This window comes from Protopterus annectens, chromosome 4.part0 (assembly GCF_019279795.1).
Source record: "Protopterus annectens isolate FY-2018-M chromosome 4.part0, PAN1.0, whole genome shotgun sequence".
Taxonomy (NCBI): Eukaryota; Metazoa; Chordata; order Ceratodontiformes; family Protopteridae; genus Protopterus; species Protopterus annectens.
The window spans coordinates 46604578-46630240 of record NC_056733.1 but is presented as its reverse complement, the minus strand read 5'-3'; the positions used below and the strand labels follow the sequence as shown (position 1 = coordinate 46630240).

Sequence of the window (25663 nt, the reverse complement as noted above, 5' to 3'; positions counted from 1 at the left end):
TCCCTACCTGCTCACATATGGTTCATTCAGTCATCTGTGTTGGTTGAGAATATATATGGCCCATTTTCTCTATTCCCGAGGTGAGAACCTTGTCAGTCCATTTGTTCCCTGGAGGCAAGAGTGAATGCTGAAGAAAGCCCCAATCGGCCATGTCATGCAGACTTCCCTTCCACTCACCACCTAACACCTTCTTGTGGCAGCCAAAAGTTTCATTAAACACTTCAGATGACTTCCAAGCTTCAGGCAGTACAAAGTCACCTAGTGACCCCCATATCGCCAGATGTATTCTCTTAACTTTTGTGGAAGTGTCTACCAACATCATCAAGTTGTCTCCTTCCACCAGGTTGGGTGAACAAACAAATGCTTTCGACTGCCATCCCTCCTTTGCTACTAGTTGAATGTAGGTCATATGGTATATAATCAAGGTTGTATCCCTTTGTACCACAGAGCCAGGGTTCTGTAACTTCACATTTGATGCCATCCATTATGAGATTGCTACACCACCTCCGCGTTTTCTTTAATGCCATTACTAAGCATTTTTTTTTTACCCAGGTACCTCCATGTGCAGCTCATTCCTGTTGCTGTTTTGTGTTTCTGTGATAAAATAAATGTCCACTTCCCCTCCATCATTGTGAGTATCTTCACATATTTTTTACTCATAGTTGTTATATTGATAAATAGTGCTACTTGTCTATCCTATCCATGCTCTGTCTCCCTTGTTTATTTCACTACTTTGCTATTGTCTGTTATTACCTTTCACCTGAATACCTTCCCTCCGCCTCCTCTGCTTCTGTGACATTCCCTTAGCTCCATTGTTTCTTAGATTAAGGGTGTGGTCATTGATATACATTATTGGCACACAGCGCTCAAGTCCTGGTGCTGCTTTCATGCAAAAATGAAGTGTGTATCTGGCACAGAATCGGTTTCTTTTGCCAGTTCTCCCCCAGACTCCTGTCAACTTTGTGGTCTCCTCCGTTGTCTCCTGCAGCATCTAGTCATTGTACTCCTCATTATTGTCTTTCCTTATCGTGCTGGCTACCAGCACAAGTTGCACTTCTAAGAATGATACCTCCCTGCCCCTTTCTTGGTATCTGTCTGCCATCTTTATTACTCTGCTTGCTACCACCTCCACACTCTTCTCTGACAGGTCATTGGTGCTTGCATGCACCACAGTATGCATTCACTCCTCCCCTATGTTTACGTCTCAACCATCTCCTCCCATATCTTAGTAAATTGTAACCCTGTAACAGATCTCTGGTACCTGGTCTTTCCTTTCTTCCTTGCCCAAACTGAGTGTCCTCTTAGTGATTCAGTTACCGTTCACCAAAACCCTATTCTGTCAATTCATATTAGCTCTTATTTCTTTGTATTCTGCCCAGTAATACTACCCCTTCTATATACAACCTTTCCTGTCCATTTCTGCAGCCCTTCTCAATGACTGTCCTGATTGGCTCTGTTATGTGTTACATGCATGTATTCTTTATCAACCCTTCTGATACCTTCCTACAAGACTTCTTCAGTATTTTAAAATTTATTTTCCCCTCCACTTTTGTTGACTGTGCTTATGCTGGCATTCTCTGGCTTAATTTCTTTCATCACTTGTCATTGCTATTTGCACTTGTCCTACCACATTGGTTTCCTTTCTCCTTGTCCTCTTTTTGTCACTGTATTTCCTGATTTCTCCTTTCAGCTTACTCTGTAGTATCCTATTTTCTGCACTTTTCTCATGACCTCTGCCAGTGACTGACACTGACATTCCGTTTTCTGCCTTTTTCCTGCTACTTTTTACTACTCCACGTTGTCTACTGGCCTCTTGTTGCCTCCTGTTCAGCCCCTCTGTACCCATTCTTGTCTGAGTACCTAATTCACTAACATCTCTAGCTCCCCATATTTTCTCATGAGGCTTCTTTTTAAACCTCATAGCCTTTGCCATTCCAAGGTTCCCTGAGCTGTACAACCTCCCCATATCTTGAACACTTCACAAATTTCCCTCGCACTTTGTCCAACCTGTCCCACACTTTCGTGTTTCCTGTTCAGTTTACCAGCTCTCCTCCCCATTTTCCTCCACAATAACGTAGACCCTTTTCTTCATTAAAAACTCACAACAAAAAGAGAGTTATTTTTTGAAACATAAACAGTGACACTTCATTAAAGATATGAATTAAAGTGGATGTGCAAGGAGTAATCTGTAAGATTTTGTTAGTATGTTTTTAACACTTTTCTGTCCCTGGGAAGACTAGACATTCTTCCCAACAGCCTTGCCACATAAATGTATTTCTCCAAGGCTCCATTTCTGAGTAAACAAAATCCTTGGTTGTGCTGGAAAACCAAGTATTCCCTTTACTCCAAGGTGGTGCTACCTTATAGTTAGTATATTTAGTTAGCTGGGGTCTGCAGGGTGCCTGTCTCCTTGCAAAATAGCATTTTTGTATTATACGTTTTAGTACTGTCATCACACTTTTTCAGTAATCCAAATAGACCTATTCTCTGCGTATCCAAAAGTAGTTTATCTTTGTTATTCATCTTAGCCAAGGGATCCCAGGGATGATAATTTGTGGTTAAAATGACTCGAGGCCTGCATTCTAGGTAGGGTCCATTTTGTATCTGAAATTTGGTTAAAATGAATAATAAAGATAAACTACTTTTGGATACGCAGACCCAGAGAGTAGCTTTATAGGTCTGTTGATTTCCCTTTGAGCCCACATTTGATGAAGTAATATGTAAACGAAAACATAATGTGGAACATTTATATGTGCTGAGTGTTGCTGGAAGTGAAATCTGTTTTAAAACTATTAAACTTTTCATCTCATCCGTTCCTTCTCTGTGGCTTCATTGTTTCACCTACTGCATCGTTTTTTGGATTACGGGCTATTTGGGAGCTGTTTGGTGATTTTATTTCTGTATATATTTTCACTTACAGTTTTGCATTGTATACCTGGATGACCATTTTCAAAGTAAGACTCCACTTTAAGAAATTCAGCAAATGACGGTTATGTATACAGAAACCTGACATCCTGAAAGTTGTGTATGCTATGTGATCATCCATGTAGCAAACTACCTGTTAAGAAGCTTTCTGTTTTGTTAGTCAGCCTCCATTAGTCAGCCTCCATAAAGTGCAGAAGTATCTGTATCTGATTAGAATCATATGTTGTCTTTCTGTTTTCCACCATAGGTTATGCAGTGGTGTTTAGTGTCCTGTGTGAATCAGCTGAAGAACCCCACGCAAGCTGACATTGCCATGGTGCTATTGCCCTGGGTTCACCTGGCCTATGATTACTTCAAGACTCGGTTGCAGAACTTGTCAAGAATTATTGCTTTGAACCCTCACGTAATTGACAAAATTATTTTAAATGCAGAAAAAATTCAAAGTAATGAAATGGTATGTTAACTTTGATCCTTAAGATTGTGTGTTGAAAGAAATTTTTAAAAGGCTATGAGCATTTGTTTTGAACTTAGCTAAATATATGTTCTGAACTTTCTTGAAGGAATTTTGAAGAAAATACTTGGAAATCCTAAAACAAATTCTGACACACCTTAAGTCTATTACCTTAAAAATATTTCCCCAAATCCGAGACTCCTTCAAATAGGTTCATAGGTGTATACAATGCTAATGACCACTTGGGTATTTTAAGCCTACTCATGCATCCCAAATTTCTGACAAGCTTTGATACCCTTGATAAATGTAAGCAGGGTCTTGCAATACGAAACATTTACAAGCAGGGTCTGGAAAGAAGAACCATTTACAGGCTGCCTGTGTCCATAGAGACATATGTGCAAAACCAGGGATGCATCTTATTTCAGAAATGTAACAGAGCATTTACATAAATATAACACTGAGAAGCCTGCCTGTCCCTGTAGGAGTGGTTACGGCCTAGAAACTGTAGTTTTATTGGCCATTTTGAGTCCGTTCCAAACTATTTGATCTCTCTCTCTTAAAACCCTGCAGCCGTGTGGTTTTGGCGTCTTTCCAGGCTTGATAGTTGTTACTGAAGCACCTACCAAGAGGAGAATACGCTGAGAGAAGAAAGGAGCCACTTTTGAGATTTTAAGTATTTTCTTCTGATTTATTTCTTAGAAAAACTGCATTGCCGCCTACTTTTCGGCGTTTTCTTGCTTGCAAAAGTTGATATATGTGTTAGAAACAGTATTTAGAACATACCTAGAGCCTGTTTATTGCATTTTTTGTGTTGCACTTAATTTAAAATCGTTTTTTCTTAAAATTGCATTTTACCTGCCTCTGACCTAGCACACACGTGTTGGGGTCATTTATTGCACTGTTCTGACTGGTTTGCTACTTGTGTGTCTCTGATATCCTTAAACAAAAACAAAAAAATCTTTCTATTTTCCCACTTTCTATTTTTAAAAAAAAAGTTCAGTTACAGAGTTGCTGTTCTGAACTATTTGTAAGTTTCTTGGAGGCCAGTGCTTACTTGGGCTAAAGGGAAGTCTCTGTGTTCACCAGTGGCAGTGGTTAACACTGAGCAGCCTGCCTGTCCCTGTAGGAGTGGTTACTGCCTAGAAACTGTAGTTTTATTGGCCATTTTGGGTCAGTTCCAAACTCCTTGATCTCTCTCTCTCTTAAAACCTTGCAACTCTCTTTTTGCGCGGTCTTGCGCACAGAGCAGCGTCAGGTAGCTGGGGTATACTATTCCCAGCTCCACAAAGTCTGTGCTGCAAATTTTCCCTTAGAACTAGGCAAGCCTCAACTCAAGTGCTTCAGATCAACTGCTCTTATTGCAGCACTTGCATAACCCAAATCACCACTTGTCCAAATCTCCTAGACAGCACTATTATTTTCCAAATCTCCTAGACAGCACTACTATAATACAGCATAAGACCCTCGATTGTCCACAAGACTCAAGTACAATTTACTTTTCCAAGCATGTCCAGAGGTCAGCTTCAGGTGTACTCTCCAGTTCATCTGTTGGAATTGGGCATCCTGAGGCAATGTCACAACTGCCTCATGTATACAGACAACCTTCTCCTCTTACCTCTAGACACACACTTGTGAGAGCTGCAAATACACAGCCAGACTGGAGGCTAAGCGCTCTCAACCCATGACTGCAACAGACAGTCAAGAGGAGAAGACACACCAGCATCACACCACCAGTCACACATGGATCTACAAAACAAGCACCAGCAAAACATACACATAAATACACAAAAACATATTCGGAGGCACTAGGTACCAATCTGAAAAAGAAACCGTGCCCTCCAAAGCAGACAAGCAAGCAACCTGCACCTCCAAACACATGCCAGAAAACACACAATTCACCTTAGCAGTGTGCCTCACGACAGCCACTAAGGCAAAACACCATACCCAGCACACTAGTAATAGGAGACTCTATAGTAAGGCACACAGATGTTCCACTCACCAGGCTGAACAAGGAGAAGGTTACTGTCAGCTGCCTGTCGGGTGCTAGGATCCACCACATAACACAGGCACTTAGGTCACTCCAGAACAAGTACAAGTATGACATTGTCATTGTACATGTTGGTGTGAATGATCTAAGATGTACCTCCCTGGACTACATGAAAAGAGACATTGAGGAGCTCTCTGATCATGTAGCCCAAGCTGGTATGACCCTGACCTTGAGTAGCATACTACCTGCACCTAGAATGATACCACAATACAGAGACAAAATGATGAATTTCAACAATTAGTTAAGCTTCTGGTGTCATTCTAAGGGGATCCAGTGTCTGTCTGCCTGGGATGACATGATAGACCAGCTTCGCTGTTTCGCCAGAGATGGTTTGCACCTGTCACCCCTAGGCTTTTGAATACTGGCCAAGGCTCTTGCCGTCCCCATAGTACCTTTTTTAGGCAAGGCTCAAAGGACAAACCAACCACCTTTACCAGCACAGGTAACCAAAAACTAAGGGTAATGCTACTCAACGCCAGAAGTCTCAACCTCAAAATGCACGCACTCGAGGCACTCCTCAGTATGGAGAAAATCGATGTTTGTTCAGTGACAGAAACCTGGTTCAAGGCTCTAGAGAGCACCCCCAGCCTCAGTTACTGGATCGCAGTACAAAGGGCGGAGGTATATCCATATTCATCAAGGATACCTACATCTCCAGGTTAGTGGAGAAGCATGATGCCCCAGAGATCATCCATGCGCAACTACCAGCAGGCAAAACCACATTTCAAGTCGTAGTCTGTTATAGATCACCCACCATGTCCCAAGATGCTCACTCAGCATTCCTTGAGGCATTGGAAAATATAAAGATCCTACCCAACACCATAATTTTGGGTGATTTCAACTACCCTGGTATAGACTGAGTGAACTACCAAAGTTTTAATTTCTATGCCCAACGGTTCATAGAATTTATAAATTCAAATGCCCATGAACAACTGGTATGTTCTCCCCCTAGAGGGGGCAACATATTGGATTTAGTCATCACAAATATGGGTGCTCATTGTACCACACCCGTTATCACTCCCTCTCTCCAAAGCAAACTTCAAACTACTTGCGTCAGAAGTGGAAAGCTTCACTATTCCCTTGCATAAGGATAATGATATCCAGGATGCAGAAGCCTACACCAAGGCACTTTGTAGACATCTTCAGGATTGCATGGACTGTGCTGTCCCAAATAAAACCAAGACTCCTTCCTCAAGCAAGAAGAAACCAGTCTGGTGGACCCCGGCCATACGCAAACTATACAATAAAAGAGGAGACATATACAAAAAAGGCCAAATCTCAAGTAGAAATATCATCCCTGATCAGCATTAGTAAGAAATTGAGGGCCCTCATCAAGTCAACCAAAGCCAATTTTGAAAAGAAAGTTGCCAAGGATAACCATAATGCCTTCTATGGCTACGTCAAAAACCTAAATGGCAACGCTCAGGTCTGTTCTGAGCTAGTGCAAAATGGAACAAAATACACTGACCCCACTGACATTGCCAACATCTTGGCTGACAGGTTCAGTGCAAATCCCCCCCCCCACCACCACCACCTACAGGACCTATTACTATTCCAGGGGATTATGTAACTCCAATTATTACTGATATGTTGGTTAATAAGGCTCTATCTAAAGCTAGAAACACTGCCTCCATGGGACCAGATGGTGTCCCGGGCTGTGTCATATGCGAGCTCCAAAATTAATTAACCCCGCATCTGAATACCCTGTTCAGTCTCAGCCTCTCGACAGGATATGTGCCCATAGAATGGCGCACAGCAGCGGTGGTTCCGCTGCACAAGGATGGGCCCACAACCAACCCTGGGAACTACTGACCAATAAGCCTGACCAGTGTGATCTGTAAGGCAATGGAGTGAATCATTATGGAACTCATAAATGGAGAGATTGGGAACCTCCAAGCACTTGACCCCACATAATTCGGCTTCGTCAAGGGCAGATCATGCCTCCTGAACCTGGTGGACTTCTTTGAGACAGTTACTCAGGCTATAGATAAGGGAAAGGAGGTACACACTGCTTACTTTGACCTTGCTAAAGCATTTGACACCATTTCCCATTTGGGTATTATTGATAAACTCACCAACCTGAGCATAAACCCTTACGTCACAAGATGGATCGCAAACTGGCTCTCAGACAGATCTCACAAAGTAAGAGTAGCGGGATCTATGTCCGAATCCAGACCAGTAACAAGCTGTGTGGCTCAGGGCTCTGTCTGGGGGCCCCTCCTGTTTGGCATATACTTCTCAGAGGTACAGGCAAGCACTGAAGGGCTGTGGCTGACCAAGTTTGCGGACGACTGCAAAATGGGTGCTATAATAGTCTCCGGCCGACATGGATATCCTCCAGAAGGGCCTTAATGAGACTGATGCATGGTGTCAAAGCCATGTTCTCAAGCTAAATGCTAAAAAATGCATAGTAATCCCCTTTGGAAAAAACAGAGTACCCGCGAACTGCCACATAGGAGGTTACCCCCTGAAATCTGAAGAAGTAATAAGGGATCTAGGGACCCAAGTAGATAGTCAGCTTTCTTTTGATAACCATGTTGCCAAGGTGGTTAGAAAATTCTTCTATGTGACCCATCTGATCACGAAAGGGTTTGCATCAAGATCTAAGGATGTAGTGGTGCCCCTCTACTCTTCCCTCATCAGACCCATTATTGAGTACAATGCACCAATTGGAATGTACATGGCTAGGCATCTACAGCAGCTGGAGAGACCACAGAGGTACCTCACTAAGAGGATTACTGGCCTCAAACAGTTGCTCTATGCAGCACGATTGAAAAAACTAAGGCTTTTCTCTGTTGCATACCTCCTTCTCAGAGGCGATCTCTGTCTAACATACAGAGCCATGTCCAGCCCAGAACTGTTGAACATGCTCCATCTTAGCAAAACCGAATCTACTCGAGCTACACGCTCTAGGGATATAAACCTCAGCACAACAATGAATAGAACATGCTGGAGGGATAGATTCCCTTTGCAAAGACTTCCCTTGCTATGGAACAAGGTCTCGATCTACATAAGACAGAGCCCTTCACTATCACTCTTCAAGAGGAACCTTGACGAGTGGATGGGTAACAGAAAGTTAACACCAGGGATCATACCAACAGCTCTACTAGATAGGGGTCAAGGGTACTAGCTGCTAGATCAAGGGCCTAGGGAACTAACCAAAGGAGCGGTTAATACCGCACAACGTGGCTGGGCTAATATATGCCTTTGGGCAGATAGCCCAGTACCTACCTATGAACCTATAACTTCATCTTTAGATAATCCCTACACATATTTTAACATCCCAACCTGCCCCATCCCCAGCTACTCCACTGCAAAAAGTCATTGAACACCCCGATTCTACTTTAAAGCACTCCTACTACAAACATAATGAAAAACATCTGTCTTTGATTATAACTGCAATCCTAGATTTCACTATTTGCATTTTAAAATATCTTCAGGATCTTCTTTTCCCTCCAAACCTTTAACAAACTCATTAATTTTCTTTTACTACAAATTTAGTACATCCTAGGAGGTTTAAGCATGCTCTAAATAACCCTCTACCAAAAGTTCCTAATACCACTTCAGAAGGTTAATTTACAGCTATTGCTAAGCTGTATCCCCTGGAAAAATATGGTAGGAAAGCACGTTTATAAGCAGATATTGGAATACATTCAAAAATATGACCTCACAGACAGACAACATGGTCTGCAGCCAAATTATAGCAATCAAACTGCTGTTTTCTCTCTCTTACCTTCACAAATGTATTCAAACATAGATGGCATTATGTCCATCAGTGCTGTGTTTTACTAGATTTAAAAAGAACTATTGAAACTATGAATAACAGCTGTTTGGGTAGTATGTATTTTACTCTATGAGATCATGACCACGTGATGAGTACATGCTACCTGACCAAAGGGGTCTCACAAGGGTTGTGTTAACTGATGCCTCTTTTTTCTTTACATTAATAGCCTGTTTTTGTTTTATTTTGAATTTGTTAACTGGGGTAATAAAACACTTATCCCACTGGGCCTATTTCAGTCTCAGCTTGGATCTAAACATATTGTATGCTAAAGACATAGTATTTATTGTTGCTCATAAAACACCACAGCTTTTATCCTCTTTACTGTAATATTTCTCACTCATGTGGGACTAGCTCACTGATAGCAAGCTGTCAATCACATGACACCTGAAAGTTTTATGTAATATAACCAGTCTTACTATTGCAGATACCTATTGCTCTCCACTTCCCTTCTCTTTAAAACAAAATTCCTCTGTATCCTGTTGGATAGTACACTATTCTTTAGTAAACATACCAAAAGCATACCGTTAAAGTTTTACATCAGCTTACAGTAGCTTACATTTCCAGTTTACTTTCCCTTGAGGCATGGCAGACTGTTGGTGTCAGTGGTCTTATACCTAGACATCAGTATTATAACATCTCCTTAATTCAGACCACAGAAAGACAAATATTTATATTTTACCTTTTATCAAATACAAATTAATATAATTGCCCATCAGTTAAAAATGTAAAGTGGCTCGGCTCCCTGTCTCTGCCAAATCTACATATTTACTTAACAGTCTCACCTGTACACTACTCAGTGAAAGGTAGTGCCCTCCCCTAGTTAACAAACTGTAAGTACAAAAAGTAAGTATTCTCCAGTTCTTTCCTTGCACTTCGAGTTACCTATGTGGGTAGAACCTCTGACTCCTCTATAATCGTGTATGTACCTGATATATATTATAGGACTAGGTCTAAAATGCCTCCCTCTATTCTATACTTCAGTAGCCTTTCCTAAAGGTTTCCTCATTTAGATTACTAAACTTTCTTGAGCTGTTTTTCTATCTCATATTTTCTTGGCCTGAGTCAAATTCACATATTATGTAATGTTTACATTTTGTTATATGCCTGTTATTATCAATGCAAATATTCTGAACTTGTGTTTGTCATTTTGAGTCTGTATGATAAGCATTTTGCATATTTTTTTATTTTGGTCTACTAGATTGTTGCACAATTTGTATTTATTTCTTACTGTTTGTCTTTTATCTTATGGCCTGAGCAGTGGCTGAAAAGGGTCTTGTAGCAGCTCAGTTCACCTGGTTAACAAAATAAATGCATAAATAGTTGTTGTTACCCAGCTGTAGGATGACTGGTAGAGTTGTCAGTAGTAGTGCACCCATTTTTTTTTGTTTTTTAACTGTGACTGTAGATAAGGGTCCTTGGAAGCTGCATTCCTTTTTTTCACTAATGGACTTCATCCTTGTTTTACATTTCATAATTATTATTTAACAAATCATTTTAGAATCTTTGCCCAAAGGGAGCAGTTTGTGTCCATATGTTCAGACTCCTTTGTCACTGTTTCCCCCTTTTGTCATCTGCATGTAACAGGTAGTATCTTAACACTTCTTTACCCCATGAAGGAAGAGGAAGATACCCAAGATGTCTGCTTCTGATGTTTGAGGTGGTACTTGCATTTAGCCATATCTTATCCAGTTTGGGATCCACTGGGTTTTTAAAGAGAACTCTTAGCAGACAAACAGTCGAACTGGGCAAGTCAAACTTGCTAAGAAATGCACTCTTCTGAAACAATGGAAAATCATGTACGATACCTTTTTGCAGGGGAATAGTCTGGCTTTCCCCTAGCTTTTTCCTGAGCCAGGAACTGCATAGCACCTCCCCTCCCCTTACTTGTATATACCAACTTTATGGTTGTACAATGTCAGAGACAGGAGAAATCACCCAATAAGGGTAACACACATCTCATCAAACTGTGATCTCACGCCAGACCCACTAAATATGAAAAGCCATTCCATGAGCTGCAGTTTGGGGACTTTGCGTCCTTCACGGTTCTACTTTTTTGAACAGAACACCTTAGGGTATAGGGACTCCTGCAAAATTTACCATGCTTCTGTTCTTTTTTTCTGCAGACGGCTGTCATTTATTTGTCCATTGTGGACTGGATTTATTCCCATTTAGGCTAGTAGCCTCTTTTCGAGGGAGACCCAAGGTTGTAGTTATATTATTAGGTGAAATTTGGCCAGGGCATTTGAGAACTAACCCTACTCGTTGTTTCGAGTGGGAAATATTTTGCAAGATGGGATGGCAGGAGAAATCAAGGGAATAGCCAGTATCAAGACAGCAGAATGCATATGGGATTCTCAGGAGATGCTTCAGAGAAACCTATCTGATGGAGCTGAGCCACAAATGATGGCTGTATCATTACAACCTTCCAGTTGGGAGGGTTGAGGGATGATTTACTTAAAGAAATGTTGATGCAGAGTGAACCAGAAAATGAAGGAGACATTTCCTGTGAGGAGATTATGGCAAAAATACAAAAGGAAGATGTAGTGATAATCCTGAAGAATAGTGGTGAGATGGAAAAGAAAACTTATGCAGATAATGGAAAATAAGGCAAAAAGGGAGTAGCAGAAAAGGAAAAGGCATGAGAAAATGAAAAACACAAGTATGTGGTAAGGATTCAAAGTAAAAAAAAAAAAAAAAAAGACAAAGAAATGGGCAGGTATGAAGTGTGTGGCAATTTAATAGCTCCTTTGGGTGTAAAAGCATATGAGGTAAGATAATTTATTCTTAACTGATTACATCCAAGTGACACCTCCAGATATTTCTGCAGTTACATTACTGATGCCTCTAGGCAGCAAATATTGCTTGTTCATATTTGCATTAGTAATTCCAAAACCATGTACCTTGCAAATTATTACAAAATTTCATCATAAAGTGAATACAATGTTGAAACACAACTGTGTTGATATTTGCCCTCTGTCTAGTGCAGATAAAGGGATATTCATTTTGTTCATATAATATTTATTTATACTGTCATAAATTTAATGTTTTTCTAAATATCCTCAACAGTCAAGTAATACTGACAAAACTGCTTAACTTTATATGAACGCTCTCAGCTGGATGACCAAAATGCTGCTGACAGTGTGTCTGCAATGCATGCGGTTGCTGAGATACTTTAATTTGTTTAAGTTTTCAAGATTTTTTTTATTGTATTTACTATTACTTATAAATCTAGTTTAAGACCTAAAAACTAAAGAATAGTACCGCTATAAAACTAGTTTGTTCTGAAGTTCTGAAGTATTTGCCATTTACACTGTAGTCAATGCCATGGTTCAAGAGATATGAACATTTGTTTGAAATGTGAGGACATAGTTTGATTTGTCATAATGGTTAAGGTCTTCACCTCATAGACACAAAGTGCAGGGTTTGAATCTGACCTTAAGTTATTGGCTAGGCTTAAAATGGCCCTTCAGGGCAGATAGCCTAGAATTTACCTATGATTCTATCAAAAAACGTAGGATGTTCTGTGGTCCTATCTCGCCTTCATTCTTATACTTGGGATCGGAGCCGAACCTCAGCTTCAACTCTGTCATTCTCTAGCTCAAAAACTTCTGGTTGGCTCGTGGCTAGGAGGTATCCCATAATGCACTGCTAACATATCCCAGATCTCGTTTGCCGCTCGTTGAGCTCAGATGTGCTTTTTCTTGGCTGTGGCTAAGTGAAAGCTTTTCTATATGTTTTTCTAGTTATTTGCTGACTAAGAATAATTGTATTCTCTAATTTAGTATTGTATCACATTCTGTGTCTATCTCAGACAATTTGCTGCATTGTTTACTCTGTACTGTTTGTGCTTTGATTGGCCGTTCTTCCGTTGGCCTTGTTGTATCCCTGCATCGCTTTCACTTGCTGTGTTAATTGTTCTTTTTCTTGTTTTTTCTCTTTCACCTAGGGCTAGGCCCGTGTAAGTTAGAAGACCTAGTCCTCAGTTTCTTTCTATCTTCATCTCTTAGGGCTAGGCCCGTTTAAGTTAGAGGACCTAGACCTCTGTCTGTTTGCCTTTGCTGTTGCCTGGACTAACCGTTTGGTGGTAGTTCTTGTTCATTATTATCTTTAGATGTTTATTGCACTAATATCTAAGGATACTAAGGATCACGAGCCTTTGGGCTTTAAAAAATGTACAAAATGTGCCCAGAAAATGTCTTTAATGGATGGGCACAATCTGTGTGTACTGCTTGGGTGCTATTCACCTCCAAGATTCTTGCTTGTTTTGTTATGCCTTTAGTCCCTAGTCCCTGTGTTCTTCAAGAGAGAAAGAACAAACTTAGCTTGAAAGGACTATTAAAGCATTATTTTTTGAGGATGAGTTGGCTTCTTTGTCCTCCAGCTCTAAGTCTCCATCCTACAAAAAGACAAAGCCAAATTTACAAAAAAGCAGTCTCCCACTCATTCTGTGTTGTCGGAGCTGCCAGACAAAATGGCCAAACTGACTACATCCTCGCTGGCTCCACTGGTCTCGGTGCTGACAGAGGATTCTATTGTGGATCCATCAGATGTTCATGATGTTTCACTGCTGCAGTCATTACACTTGGGTTATCCTGCCGTCAGGCGGTCCTGCAGTCGGCCAGAGTTCCAAAGTCTTGGTCCGACATCAGTTGTTGTCGTTTCTTCCTTGACGTCAGTGCGCAATGGGTATATAAGATGCAGCCGATGCCATTTTCTTCAGTCTTTCTTGCCGCGCAGTGCCTGAAGCAAAAGCAGTTCGCAAGTGCCGGTCAGCCGACTCCTGAGATTTTCAATTCGAATTTCAGAACCAAAGTCTTGTATAAAGCTAAGTACCCCGTTGGGGAAACTTTTTCTTGCCTCAGACCGATGTCAGTAAAAGTTAATGATTGTATTTCTTGTGGGAACCAAATACCTCATAAGGATTTTCATTCTTACTGTATTCCATGCCTAGGCCCAGACCACGACATCACTAGTTGTTGGTTTTGTGCTAGATTTAACAAACGCACTATTAAATGTCGGTTTGATTTTACTCGCCATTACTTTGGCAGAAGGTTTAATTATACCATGCCGTCGGAACAACCGATGACCGGAATACACAAAAAATTGCAAAGACAAGGATAAGGACAGGTATCCGAGGCCCAAAACTGACGATGAAGCCTCTTCTAGGCCAGTCGCCGGTTTTCAGTGATGCACTTTCGCAGCCCCTGACACCCGCTACTTCAGAGCCACAGGCCGCCTCCTACTCCCACGTGGAGATGTCTAGGCCTCAGGATACTCAAGGTGTTGGGCCTACGGAAACTAATCCTTCAGATGGGTCCGGAGCTGCTGAGCAGTCATTGGCTTCTGAGGGCGTTTTCAGACCTTCACAGCTTACCATAACAACTACAGCCAAGTCTAAAACTCCATTAAAGACAAAGAAGCAAGTACAGCATTCACCTGGACAGTCCTCCATACCTAAAAAAACAAATGTTTAAAATGACTGAAGACTTAATTACTCTGATCAGGGGTTCCCATCCCCCTCCTGATAAAAGGTCTAGGCAGGATACAGACTATGATTCCTCTGACCAGGTTTCCATTTCTTCTGATTCCTCTTTGGACCATGTATACTCTTTACCCCCCCTATGAGGACTCAGATGCTGAAGAATCTATTCCTTCAGCCTCTCCTCCTGAGGATTATTCTTTTGGGGAAACTTTACATGCCATGAGGGAGCATTTCCATTGGGAGGGCCAGGATTACTCAGAATCCAAGAAAAGGCTCAGAGACTTTCTCTTATTACCTCAACACAGACCCCTGGCTATTCCGCCAGTGTTAGATATTATGGATGATGTGTTCTCTGAATCCAGTTTAAATCCTGGTTCTTTGCCCCCTGCACCAGTCAAGCCAGACAGATACTACAGATTCCCTGACTCTCTCAAATTTCTTTATAAAAACCCTGCTGCTGATCCAGAAACTATTTCCCAGGTTCCAAAAGGGGTAAAGGCTTCCACGGCTAAGAATCCAGGGATTCTAGAGTATTAGACAGATGGGGGAAGAAAGTTTACACTTCTGCAACTTTAGCAGTGAGGGCTTTAAATTGGCAATTCCACATGCTTAAATACCAGCAATATTTAATGTCTCTGTTAAAGCAGAAAATTATTACAGTTTCAGAACATCCTGACTATAAGGAAATGCAGAAATTGTTGCATACAGCTGAACAAGTGGGAAAACATACTTTGCAATGTGGATTTGATTCATTAGACGCTTCCTGTAGAGCAGCAGTTACAGGATCTGTTATTCAGAGGCATGCTTGGTTAAAAGAACAAGCTTTACCTGATCATGTTAAGGCTAAATTATTGGATGCTCCTTTACAGCAGGATATTCTATTTGGTGTTAAGGCAGAAGAAGTATTAAAGAAAATGGAGGATAAGGCAAAATCTATGCAAACAGTAAAGGATTTCTTACAGGTACAGTCACCTCGATTTAGTAGAAATTGGCCTTCAAAAAATTGGTCCTTTCCAGTGTCAGAAAGACCACAAAGAGGCAGATCTCAGCCCCAAGGCTCTTACAGACCACAATATTGGGGTGGTACTACCCCAAAAGGAGGTGAAGACAAGTCACAACCTTACAGGAAGCAGTCCCAATGGCTTCCCCCTTCAGATGCCAAACTCTTTCCTTTTGGCAGCTTCCTTAGGGGGAAAACTAGCATTTTTTTCGCAAAATTGGCATATAATCACCCAAGACAAATGGGTTCTCAACATTGTGTCTCAAGGTTACAGGTTCCACTTTCACACTCTACCAAGGCTAAGAGGAATGCCAAACCTGCCACAGAATCAATGGGCAGAGGCACAAAAACAAATTACAGCCTTCATGGACATGAGAGCTATCCAAAAAGTGCCACAACAGGAACAGGGACAAGGATTTTACTCAAGACTCTTCTTGATTCCCAGAAAGGACAAAGCCTGGAGACCCATATTAGACCTTTCTACTCTAAATACTTACCTGGAGGTTCTGAAATTCAAAATGTTGACACTACAGCAGCTTCTTCCCATGCTGGGCAATAAGGCTTGGCTTGTTACTTTGGACCTCAAAGAGGCATACCTGCATGTCCCTGTCAGACGAAATTGCAGAAGATACCTCAGATTCATAGCTGGTTCGATGCTTTATCAATCCTCTGCACTGCCCTTTGGCTTATCTACTGGGCCCAGGGTCTTCACAAATTGCCTGGCACCAGTAATTGCATTTTGGAGATAAAAGGAATCCAAATATATCCATACCTGGACGACTGCCTTATTCAAGCAGAGAGCAAGGACATTCTTCTAAAGCATCTGGCGTTTGTAAAAAAAAAGTTGCTAATTTGCCTAGGATACACAGTAAATGAAAAGAAATCAAAACTAGTGCCCTCACAAGAGGACTCAGCACTGTCACAGTTTGGAAGAAGTAATACCTCTAATTCCCTGCCTACAACAGGAGTTTCGATGGTGGGCACAGGCATGTCACCTCAACAAGGGACAGCCTTTCACTCTACCCACAACCAGGCAGACAATAACAACAGATGCTTCGGATTACGCCTGGGGAGCACACATGGCAGGAAAATGTATTCAGGGCAAGTGGACCGCAGACATCAATCAAAAAGAGATGTTGGCTGTACAAAATGCCCTAACAGCTTTCAAGGACCTTCTGCATCCAGGACAACTTATTAAAGACAGACAACACCACAGTTATGTGGTACATAAACCAGCAAGGGGGCACTCATTATTATCCCCTATGCAGACAAGCCATGACCTTGTGGAACACAGCTCTAACCTTTCAAGTTCATCTGTGAGCACAATTCCTGCCAGTAGCGAAAAATACGCTGGCAGGTGACTTAAGCAGAAACATCATGGATCCTCACGAGTGGAAATTAAATCCACAAGTATTCAGCATGATAACGCAGAAATCGGGGTGCCCAGACATAGATCTTTTTGCCACCCCGGAGAATTTCCAACTACAAAAATACTGCACAAGGAGTTATCACACACAAGCATGGAAAGTGGATGCTCTCTCGTTCAGCTGGAAAAGCCTAAAAGTTTATGCCTTACCACCACTGGCTCTCCTTTCAAAAGTACTCCTAAAAGCCAGACAAGAGAAACCACAGATGATCCTAATTGCCCCAGACTGGCCACACCAGCACTGGTACCCAATCTTAAAGAACTTAGCTCAAGGCTCACCATGGATTCTACCTCAAACTCCACACCTTCTGACTCAACAAGACAATCAGATCCTGCACAGTCAGCTCAAAACTTTAAACCTGGCTGCATGGCAGATTCATTAATCAAACAGACAACACCACTCTCTAAAGCTGTTATGGATGTCATTTTGGAGGCCAGGAGGCCTAGCACCAGGAAATCTTACTCGGAAAAGTGGAAGAGATTCTGTGCCTGGAACCAGGCTCAAGACTTTTACCCTCTTGCCCCAAATATTCCTCAGATATTACAATACTTGACTGAGATGCTGGACAAAGAACTTTTCATCCATTAAGATCCATGCCTCTGCCACCTCGGCTCATTACAACACAGATCCTCCTATTTTCTCTAATCCATTGCTAAAACAATATCTCAGAGGGGCTAAAAACATAAGACCGCCCTGGAGAGCACCAACACCAACTTGGGACCTCAATTTTGTCTTGGAAAAACTAACTTTACCTCCTTTTGAGACAGCCAATTCAGCAGATTTAAAATATATATCATGGAAAACTGCTCTGCTTCTGGCAATAACCTCAGCAAGAAGAGTCTCAGAGATACAGGCACTAATGGCAGTGGAACATTTCATCATTTTTCACCAAGACAGGGTTTCTTTAAGGACAAACCCTTCATTTATGCCTAAGGTAGTATCCAGTGTAGCTCTTAACCAAACTATTCATTTGCCAACTTTTTATCCAAATCCCCAGAATAAAGGGGAAAGACTTCTGCATTCCTTGGACATACACAGACAATTATGCTTCTACTTGGACAAAACAAAAGCTTTCAGAAAATCTGAGCAATTGTTTGTAGCATATGCTGCAGGATCACAGGGAAAGGCTATTTCAAAACAGACCATTTCTTAGTGGATAGGACGCTGTATTCGGTTCTGCTACACACAGCATGGGAAACCTGTACCTACTAACATTAGGCCACATTCCACCAGGGCAACAGCCACTTCAACTGCCTACCTTAGAAGAGTACCTACCAAAGACATTTTGGAGGCTGCAACTTGGAGTTCAGTGCACACCTTTACTAAGCATTATCACTTGCCTCTTTATTCTAGATCCAGAGCTGACTTTGCCACTGCAGTGCTGCAGGGCCTCATAGCCACCCCAAATCCTCTATAGAACCAGCCACCCTAACTCAGCTTTGGGATTCAACCCAAGTGTAATGACTGCAGCAGTGAAACACGATGAACATAGTACAGTTTTGTACCTACCATAAATTTAGATGTTCGAGTGTCTTCACTGCTGCATTCCAGGTTACCCACCTGCTATCCCCTCTTTCTTAGCTGGGACTTTTCTATACCTTTCAACCCTATACTACCTATGTGGTGTATTTGCTGATAACTGAAGGTTTTGTTGTTTACCTTTTCTGTATATTTTATTACCATTATGTATTGCCTACCTATTTGGGGGCACCTGACATCTGGAGCAAGAAAAACTGAAGAAAATGGCATCGGCTGCATCTTATATACCCCTGGTGCATTGACGTCAGGGAAGAAGCAACAACAACCAACGCCGGACCAAGACTTTGGAACTCTGTCCGACTGCGGGACCGCCTGACGGCAGCATAACCCAAGTGTAATGACTGCAGCAGTAAAGACACTTGAACATCTACATTTATGGTAGGTACAAAACGGTACTTTTCAGCTCCAGGAATTTCGGAGCTGATAACTGAGCCTGTGTCTCGGAGCCAGTCAGCTGAACTACGACTGGTCTCCCCGACTCTAAGGTCACCTATCTTTCAGTGATCTAGGTCCCCCACTCTTTCCTCCAGGTCCTTTAGGAGCCTTTTTGATGAGGACGTTGAAAGAGTGGTGCACAGACTACTTCAGTCTTTGGCGCTGGCAAATTTACTTTCGGCTCCGTTCCAGTTGGCTCCAGAGCCTAATGTGCCTGTACACCCTGTTGATGTTCCTCCTCCGAGCCACTCTGACACTTCAGAGCCATAGATGTCGGTTCCTCGGGTTGTGGAAAGGTCGGTTCCAGCTACCTCAGTTGGTCTCTTGGTTCCAATATCCGCTCCGACCCTCTTCGGTGCCGTCCGTGGGGTCTAGAGTCCTTACCTCTCTGGTCTGGCCCGAGGGGGAAGCTTGGACCCGAACATCGGTTCTGAGCCTACCTCTCTGAGTCCATCTGTTCGGCGCTGAGGACTGCCTTTGCATCTTTGGAGTGAGGGGCATCGTCAGAGCCGGGAGGATCGGCCTTCGAGGTGATGAGTGTGCTGTCCAGGTCTTCAGTTTCAACCAGAGGTACCAACACTCTTCCCCCTAAAGCACCGACTTCAGTCGCAGCTCCCTCTCTCACCCAACATAGCAGAGACTCGCAGCCTCAGGAAACCTCCATAAGTGGTCCCCAGTCTTCCGAGGTCTCCCCAGAATATCCTTCTGAAGAGCCACCTCGGAAGAAAACTTGTAAGAGGAAACATGTTGACTCTCCCAATGAGTCCATTACATCAGACACTGACCTCGAGGAGTCAGAATGGTCCCCCAAGTCGTCCTCTGATGATATCTCATTTGCAGATATCCTTGAGATCCTGAAACAGAGAAGCGGCTGGCCCACCACATCCCCTTCAGATGAGGAGTCAGTGTACCTAAAGGCTTTTGGGTCTCAATCCTCCGCCTCTTGGGTGTCTCCACGTTTTGACGAGCTACTGGATTTAGTGAGTTGAAAGGTGTGAGAATCTCCTGATTCTGTGGAACCGGTTCCTAGAAGACCTAATAAATTTTTGTCAGCACCTCAGAGAGAGACTCTGCAAGGTAATCTGAAGCGGTATCTGAGAAGGTTAATGCACAGATGTCTACCTTAAATTCTATTGTAAACTCCTCCATGAGGCTGATATCTTACGCAACTGATGGAGCGAGTAGGGCGACCGGTTCAGGAGTTTCTCTTAGACACTCCTGGATGCACTTGTGTAACTTTGCAGAGGCCTTTAAGTCTTCCAAATTTACCAACTCTCCCTTTTGTGGATCCTCATTGTTTGGAACCAAGGTAAAGGACACACTCACCAGGTGCGAACAGGAAGGAAAAACCCTGTCTGCCGTGGGAGTCCATTTTTCTGTTCCCTCTAGAACCTATCCCAAAGGGTGATCAAATGCGGTTCAAGAAATCTCAGAGATTTTTCCAGGATGCACAAGGTGATTCCTTCTCCAGAGGCAGTGGAGGAGGAAGTAATGGTAGATGCCGCCCTAGAGGCAGGGGAGGCCCGCAGAACCAGGGAGACCGCAATTCCTTTCATGGTTGTCCCTATCAGCTCTCCTGAAAGGAGGCCCAACTGCACGTCTCTGGAGCCAGTCTGGGGTCGTATATCCTTATACCCAGAAGCCTGGCATGATATCACTCAAGACAAGTGGGTATTAAGGATAATTACCAGAGGTTACCATATTCCCTTCTTTTCTCCCCCTCCTCGGATCAGACAAATCCCAGATGTTCCACCCAATTACAGGGGTTTAGCAACTCTAGAAATCCAAAAGTTGCTCGTAAAGATAGTCATCCAACCCATCCCCGCAGACCAAGTAGGATTAGGGACTTACTCCAGCTTCTTTTTGGTGCCAAAAAGAACAGGGGACTTGAGACCCATCTTAGATCTCAGCAAATTGAACAAATCTGTATAGAAGTCCAAGTTCCGAATGGTCACCTTACAGTCTATACTCCCATTGTTAGGGAAAGATATTTGGATGTGCTCCATAGATCTCCAAGATGCTTACTACCATATCAAAATGGAAAGAACATCAAGGAATCACTTCCGCTTCCGGCTGGGGGCAGGTCATTACCAGTTTCGCGCCCTGCCCTTTGGTCTCACCACAGCTCCCAGGGTATTCACCAAATGCATGGCAGTGATAACGGCTCACTTCAGACATCAGGGATTCCAAGTTTTTCTGTACCTGGATGACTGGTTTCTGACTGCCACCACCAGGCATCTACTGATACAGGCCAGGGATGCTACCATTCCAACTTGCTTGCAATTAGGGATTACAATAAACTGGCAAAAATGTGAATTATCACCCTCTCAGCATGTGAATTTTATTGGTGCCAAAATAAATACCATCTCAATGAGGGATTACCTTCCCATCGAGAGAATTCACAACCTCAGGGAACAAATTTTGAGCTTACTTCCTCTAAGGAAAGCGAAAGCAAAGATTGGGCTCAAGTTGTTAGTGACGATGGGCTGTACAATAACATTAGTCCCATTAGCCAGACTGCACATGAGGGTTCTCCAGTGGTTACTTTTTGCCCAGTGGTCACTGCAGCATCTACCTCTTTCTCGCCCCATCCTGATAACGGAATTGTGCAAACAGGATCTTTGCTGGTGGACCCAGTCCAGCCATCTAACTACAGGCAGACCATTTGTTCTGTCCCCTCCTGTTGCCACCGTGACCACGTATGCCTCCCAGATAGAGTGAGGGTGGGCATTATCTATGGACAGCAGTCAAAGGTACATGGCAGGAACACGAGGCTTATTTGTATATCAACATCTTGCAGTGCTCTGGCGTTGCAAGCACTTCACAGCTTTCTCCCTTTAGGGACAATTGCGATCCACTCGGACAATATGTCGGTGGTATGGTACATAAACAAGGAGGGACCAAATCTTATCTCCTTTGCAGAGAGGCCCTTCGAGTGTGGAAGTGGGCAGTGTCCTCCCAACGCTTTCTGGTCACAATGCACATTCTGGGGAAATCCAAAGTGATAGCCGACAGGCTCACCAGGGCTATTCTGATGTCTCACAAATGGTCTCTGAACACATACATTGCGGAACAGATTTTTCACAAATGGGGTCAGCCTTGCTGTGATCTATTTGGCACCCCCCCTAAATGCATCAGCTACTTCACCCTAATTCCCCCAGAAGGGGAGACACTCAGAGATGCACTCGTTCATGATTGGCCCTCGGGACTTCACTGTGCATTCCCACTGATATTGAAGGTAATTCAGAAAGCAATATCATTGGGAAGCAAAATGATCCTAATTGCTCCTTACTCGACAGATTTGGTTCCCCTTCCTCAGACCTCATCTAATGGACGAACCGTGGACTCTGGACCCAGTGCCTGATTTTCTGATGCACATGTCATGAGTGTTCCATCCCTCTCTCCACACCCTCAATTTGACAGCTTGGCTGCTCTAGTTCCATCCCTAGTCAGGCTTCATGACTTTTCTCCTGAGGTTATACATTTTCCGATATCTTCTCACAAACCTTCTACCATATTGCTTGTTCATATTTGCATTAGTAATTCCAAAACCATGTACCGTGCAAAGTATTACAAAATTTCATCATAAAGTGAATACAATGTTAAAACACAACTGTGTTGATATTTGCCCTCTGTCTAGTGTAGATAAAGGGATATTCATTTTGTTCATATAATATTTATTTATACTATCATAAATTTAATGTTTTTCTAAATATCCACAACAGTCAAGTAATACTGACAAAACTGCTTAACTTTATATGAACGCTCTCAGATGGATGACCAAAATGCTGCTGACAGTGTGCCTGCAATGCATGTGGTTGCTGAGATACTTTAATTTGTTTGTTTTCAAGATTTTTTATTGTATTTACTATCACTTATAAATCCAGTTTAAGACCTAAAAACTAAAGAATAGTACCGCTATAAAACTAGTTTGTTCTGAAGTATTTGCCATTTACACTTTAGTAAATGCCATGGTTCAAGAGATATGAACATTTGTTTGAAATGTGAGGACATAGTTTTATTTGTCATAATGGTTAAGGTCTTCACCTCATAGACACAAAGTGCAGGGTTTGAATCTGACCTTAAGTTATTGACTAGGCTTAAAATGGCCCTTCAGGGCAGATAGCCTAGAATTTACCTATGATTTTATCAAAAAAACTTAGGATGTTCTGTAGTCCTATCTCGCCTTCATTCTTATACTTGGGATCGGAGCCGAACCTCATCTTCAACTCTGCCATTCTCTAGCTCAAAAACTTCTGATTGGCTCATGGCTAGGAGGTATCCCATAATGCACTGCTAACGTATCCCAGATCTCGTTTGCCGCTCATTGAGCTCAGATGTGCTTCTTCTTGGCTGTGGCTAAGTGAAAACTTTTATATATGTTTTCTAGTTATTTGCTGACTAAGAATAATTGTATTCTCTAATTTAGTATTGTATCACATTCCGTGTCTATCTCAGACAATTTGCTGCATTGTTTACGCTGTACTGTTTGTGCTTGTTTACTCTGTACTGTTTGTGCTTTGATTGGCCGTTCTTCCGTTGGCCTTGTTGTATCCCTGCATCGCTTTCACTTGCTGTGCTAATTGTTCTTTTTCTTGTTTTTTTCTCTTTCACCTAGGGCTAGGCCCGTTTAAGTTAGAAGACCTAGTCCTCGGTTTCTTTCTATGTTCATCTCTGAGGGCTAGGCCCGTTTAAGTTAGAGGACCTAGTCCTCTGTCTGTTTGCCTTTGCTGTTGCCTGGACTAACCATTTGGTGGTAGTTCTTGTTCATTATTATCTTTAGTTGTTTATTGCACTAATATCTAAGGATACTAAGGATCATTAAAAAAATGTACAAAATGTGCCCAGAAAATGTCTTTAACGGATGGGCACAATCTGTGTGTGTAAAGCTTGGGTGCTATTCACCTCCAGGAGTCTTGCTTGTTTTGTCATGCCTTTAGTCCCCGTGTTCTTCAAGAGAGAAAGAACAAACTTATCTTGAAAGGACTATTAAAGCATTCTTTTAAGAATGAGTTGGTTTCTTTGTCCTCCAGCTGTAAGTCTCCATCCTACAGAAAGACAAAGCCAAATGTACAAAAAAGCAGTCTCCCACTCATTCTGTGTCGTCGGAGCCGCCAGACAAAATGGCCAAACTGACTACATCCTCGCTGGCTCCACTGGTCTTGGTGCTGACAGAGGATTCTGTTGTGGATCCATCAGTTTTGGCTCCAGGAATTTCAGAGCCGATAACTGAGCCTGTGTCTCTGAGCCAGTCAGCTGAACTACGACCATTCTCCCCGACTCTAAGGTTGCCTATCTTTCAGCGATCTAGGTTCCCCCACTCTTTCCTCCAGGTCCTCTAGGAGCCTTTCTGATGAGAATGTTGAAATAGTGGTGCGCAGACTACTTCAGTCTTCGGCGCTGGCAAATTTACTTTCGGCTCCGTCCCAGTTGGCTCCGGAGCCTAATGTGCCTGTACACCCTGTTGATGTTTCTCCTCCGAGCCACTCTGGCACTTCGGAGCCAGAGATGTCGGTTCCTCGGGTTGTGGAAAGGTCAGTTCCAGCTACCTCAGTTGGTCTCTTTTTTCCGATATCCGCTCCGACCCCCTTCGGTGCCGTCCGTGGGGTCTAGAGTCCTCAGCTCTCCGGTCGGGCCCGAGGGGGATGCTTGGACCCAAACTTCGGTTCCGAGCCTATCTCTCTCGGAGTCTATCTCTTCGGCGCTGAGGATTACAGGGGTTCAGCAACTCTAGAAATCCAAAAGTTGCTCGTAAAGATAGTCATCCAACCCATCCCCGCAGACCAAGTAGGATTAGGGACTTACTCCAGCTTCTTTTTGGTGCCAAAAAGAACAGGGGACTTGAGACCCATCTTAGATCTCAGCAAATTGAAAGAATCTGTATAGAAGTCCAAGTTCCAAATGGTCACCTTACAGTCCATACTCCCATTGTTAGGGAAAGATATTTGGGTGTGCTCCATAGATCTCCAAGATGCGTACTACCATATCAAAATGGAAAGAGCATCAAGGAGTCACTTACACTTCCGGCTGGGGGCTGGTCATTACCAGTTTTGCGCCCTGCCCTTTGGTCTCACCACAGCTCCCAGGGTATTCACCAAATGCATGGCAGTGATAATGGCTCACTTCAGACATCGGGGATTCCAAGTTTTTCTGTACCTGGACGACTGGCTCCTGACTGGCACCACAAGGCATCTACTGATATAGGCCAGGGACGCTACCACTTCAACTTGCTTGCAATTAGGGATTACAATAAACTGGCAAAAATTTGAATTATCACCCATCACCCTCTCAGCATGTGAATTTTATTGGTGCCAAAATAAATACTGTCTCAATGAGGGCTTACCTTCCCATCGAGAGAATTCAGAACCTCAGGGAACAAATTTTGAGCTTACTTCCTCTAAAGAAAGCGAAAGCAAAGATGGTGCTCAAGTTGTTAGGGACGATGGCCTCTACAATAACATTAGTCCCATTAGCCAAACTGCACATGAGGGTTCTCCCGTGGTTACTTTTTGCCCAGTGGTCACTGCAGCATCTACCTCTTTCTCACCCCATCCTGATAACGAAATTGTGCAA

At 42.8% G+C, this 25663-nt stretch overlaps 1 protein-coding gene across 1 annotated transcript in view; it reads left to right on the top strand.

Annotated features, from left to right (window-relative positions):
* RNF213 (ring finger protein 213) overlaps positions 1–25663 on the top strand; it is a gene marked incomplete in the record, with an annotated part of 2890576 nt that overhangs the window by 1909772 nt on the left and 955141 nt on the right. Inside the window, 1 exon segment of the mRNA XM_044069632.1 lies at positions 3173–3379. Coding sequence (XP_043925567.1) covers positions 3173–3379 — 207 coding nt within the window.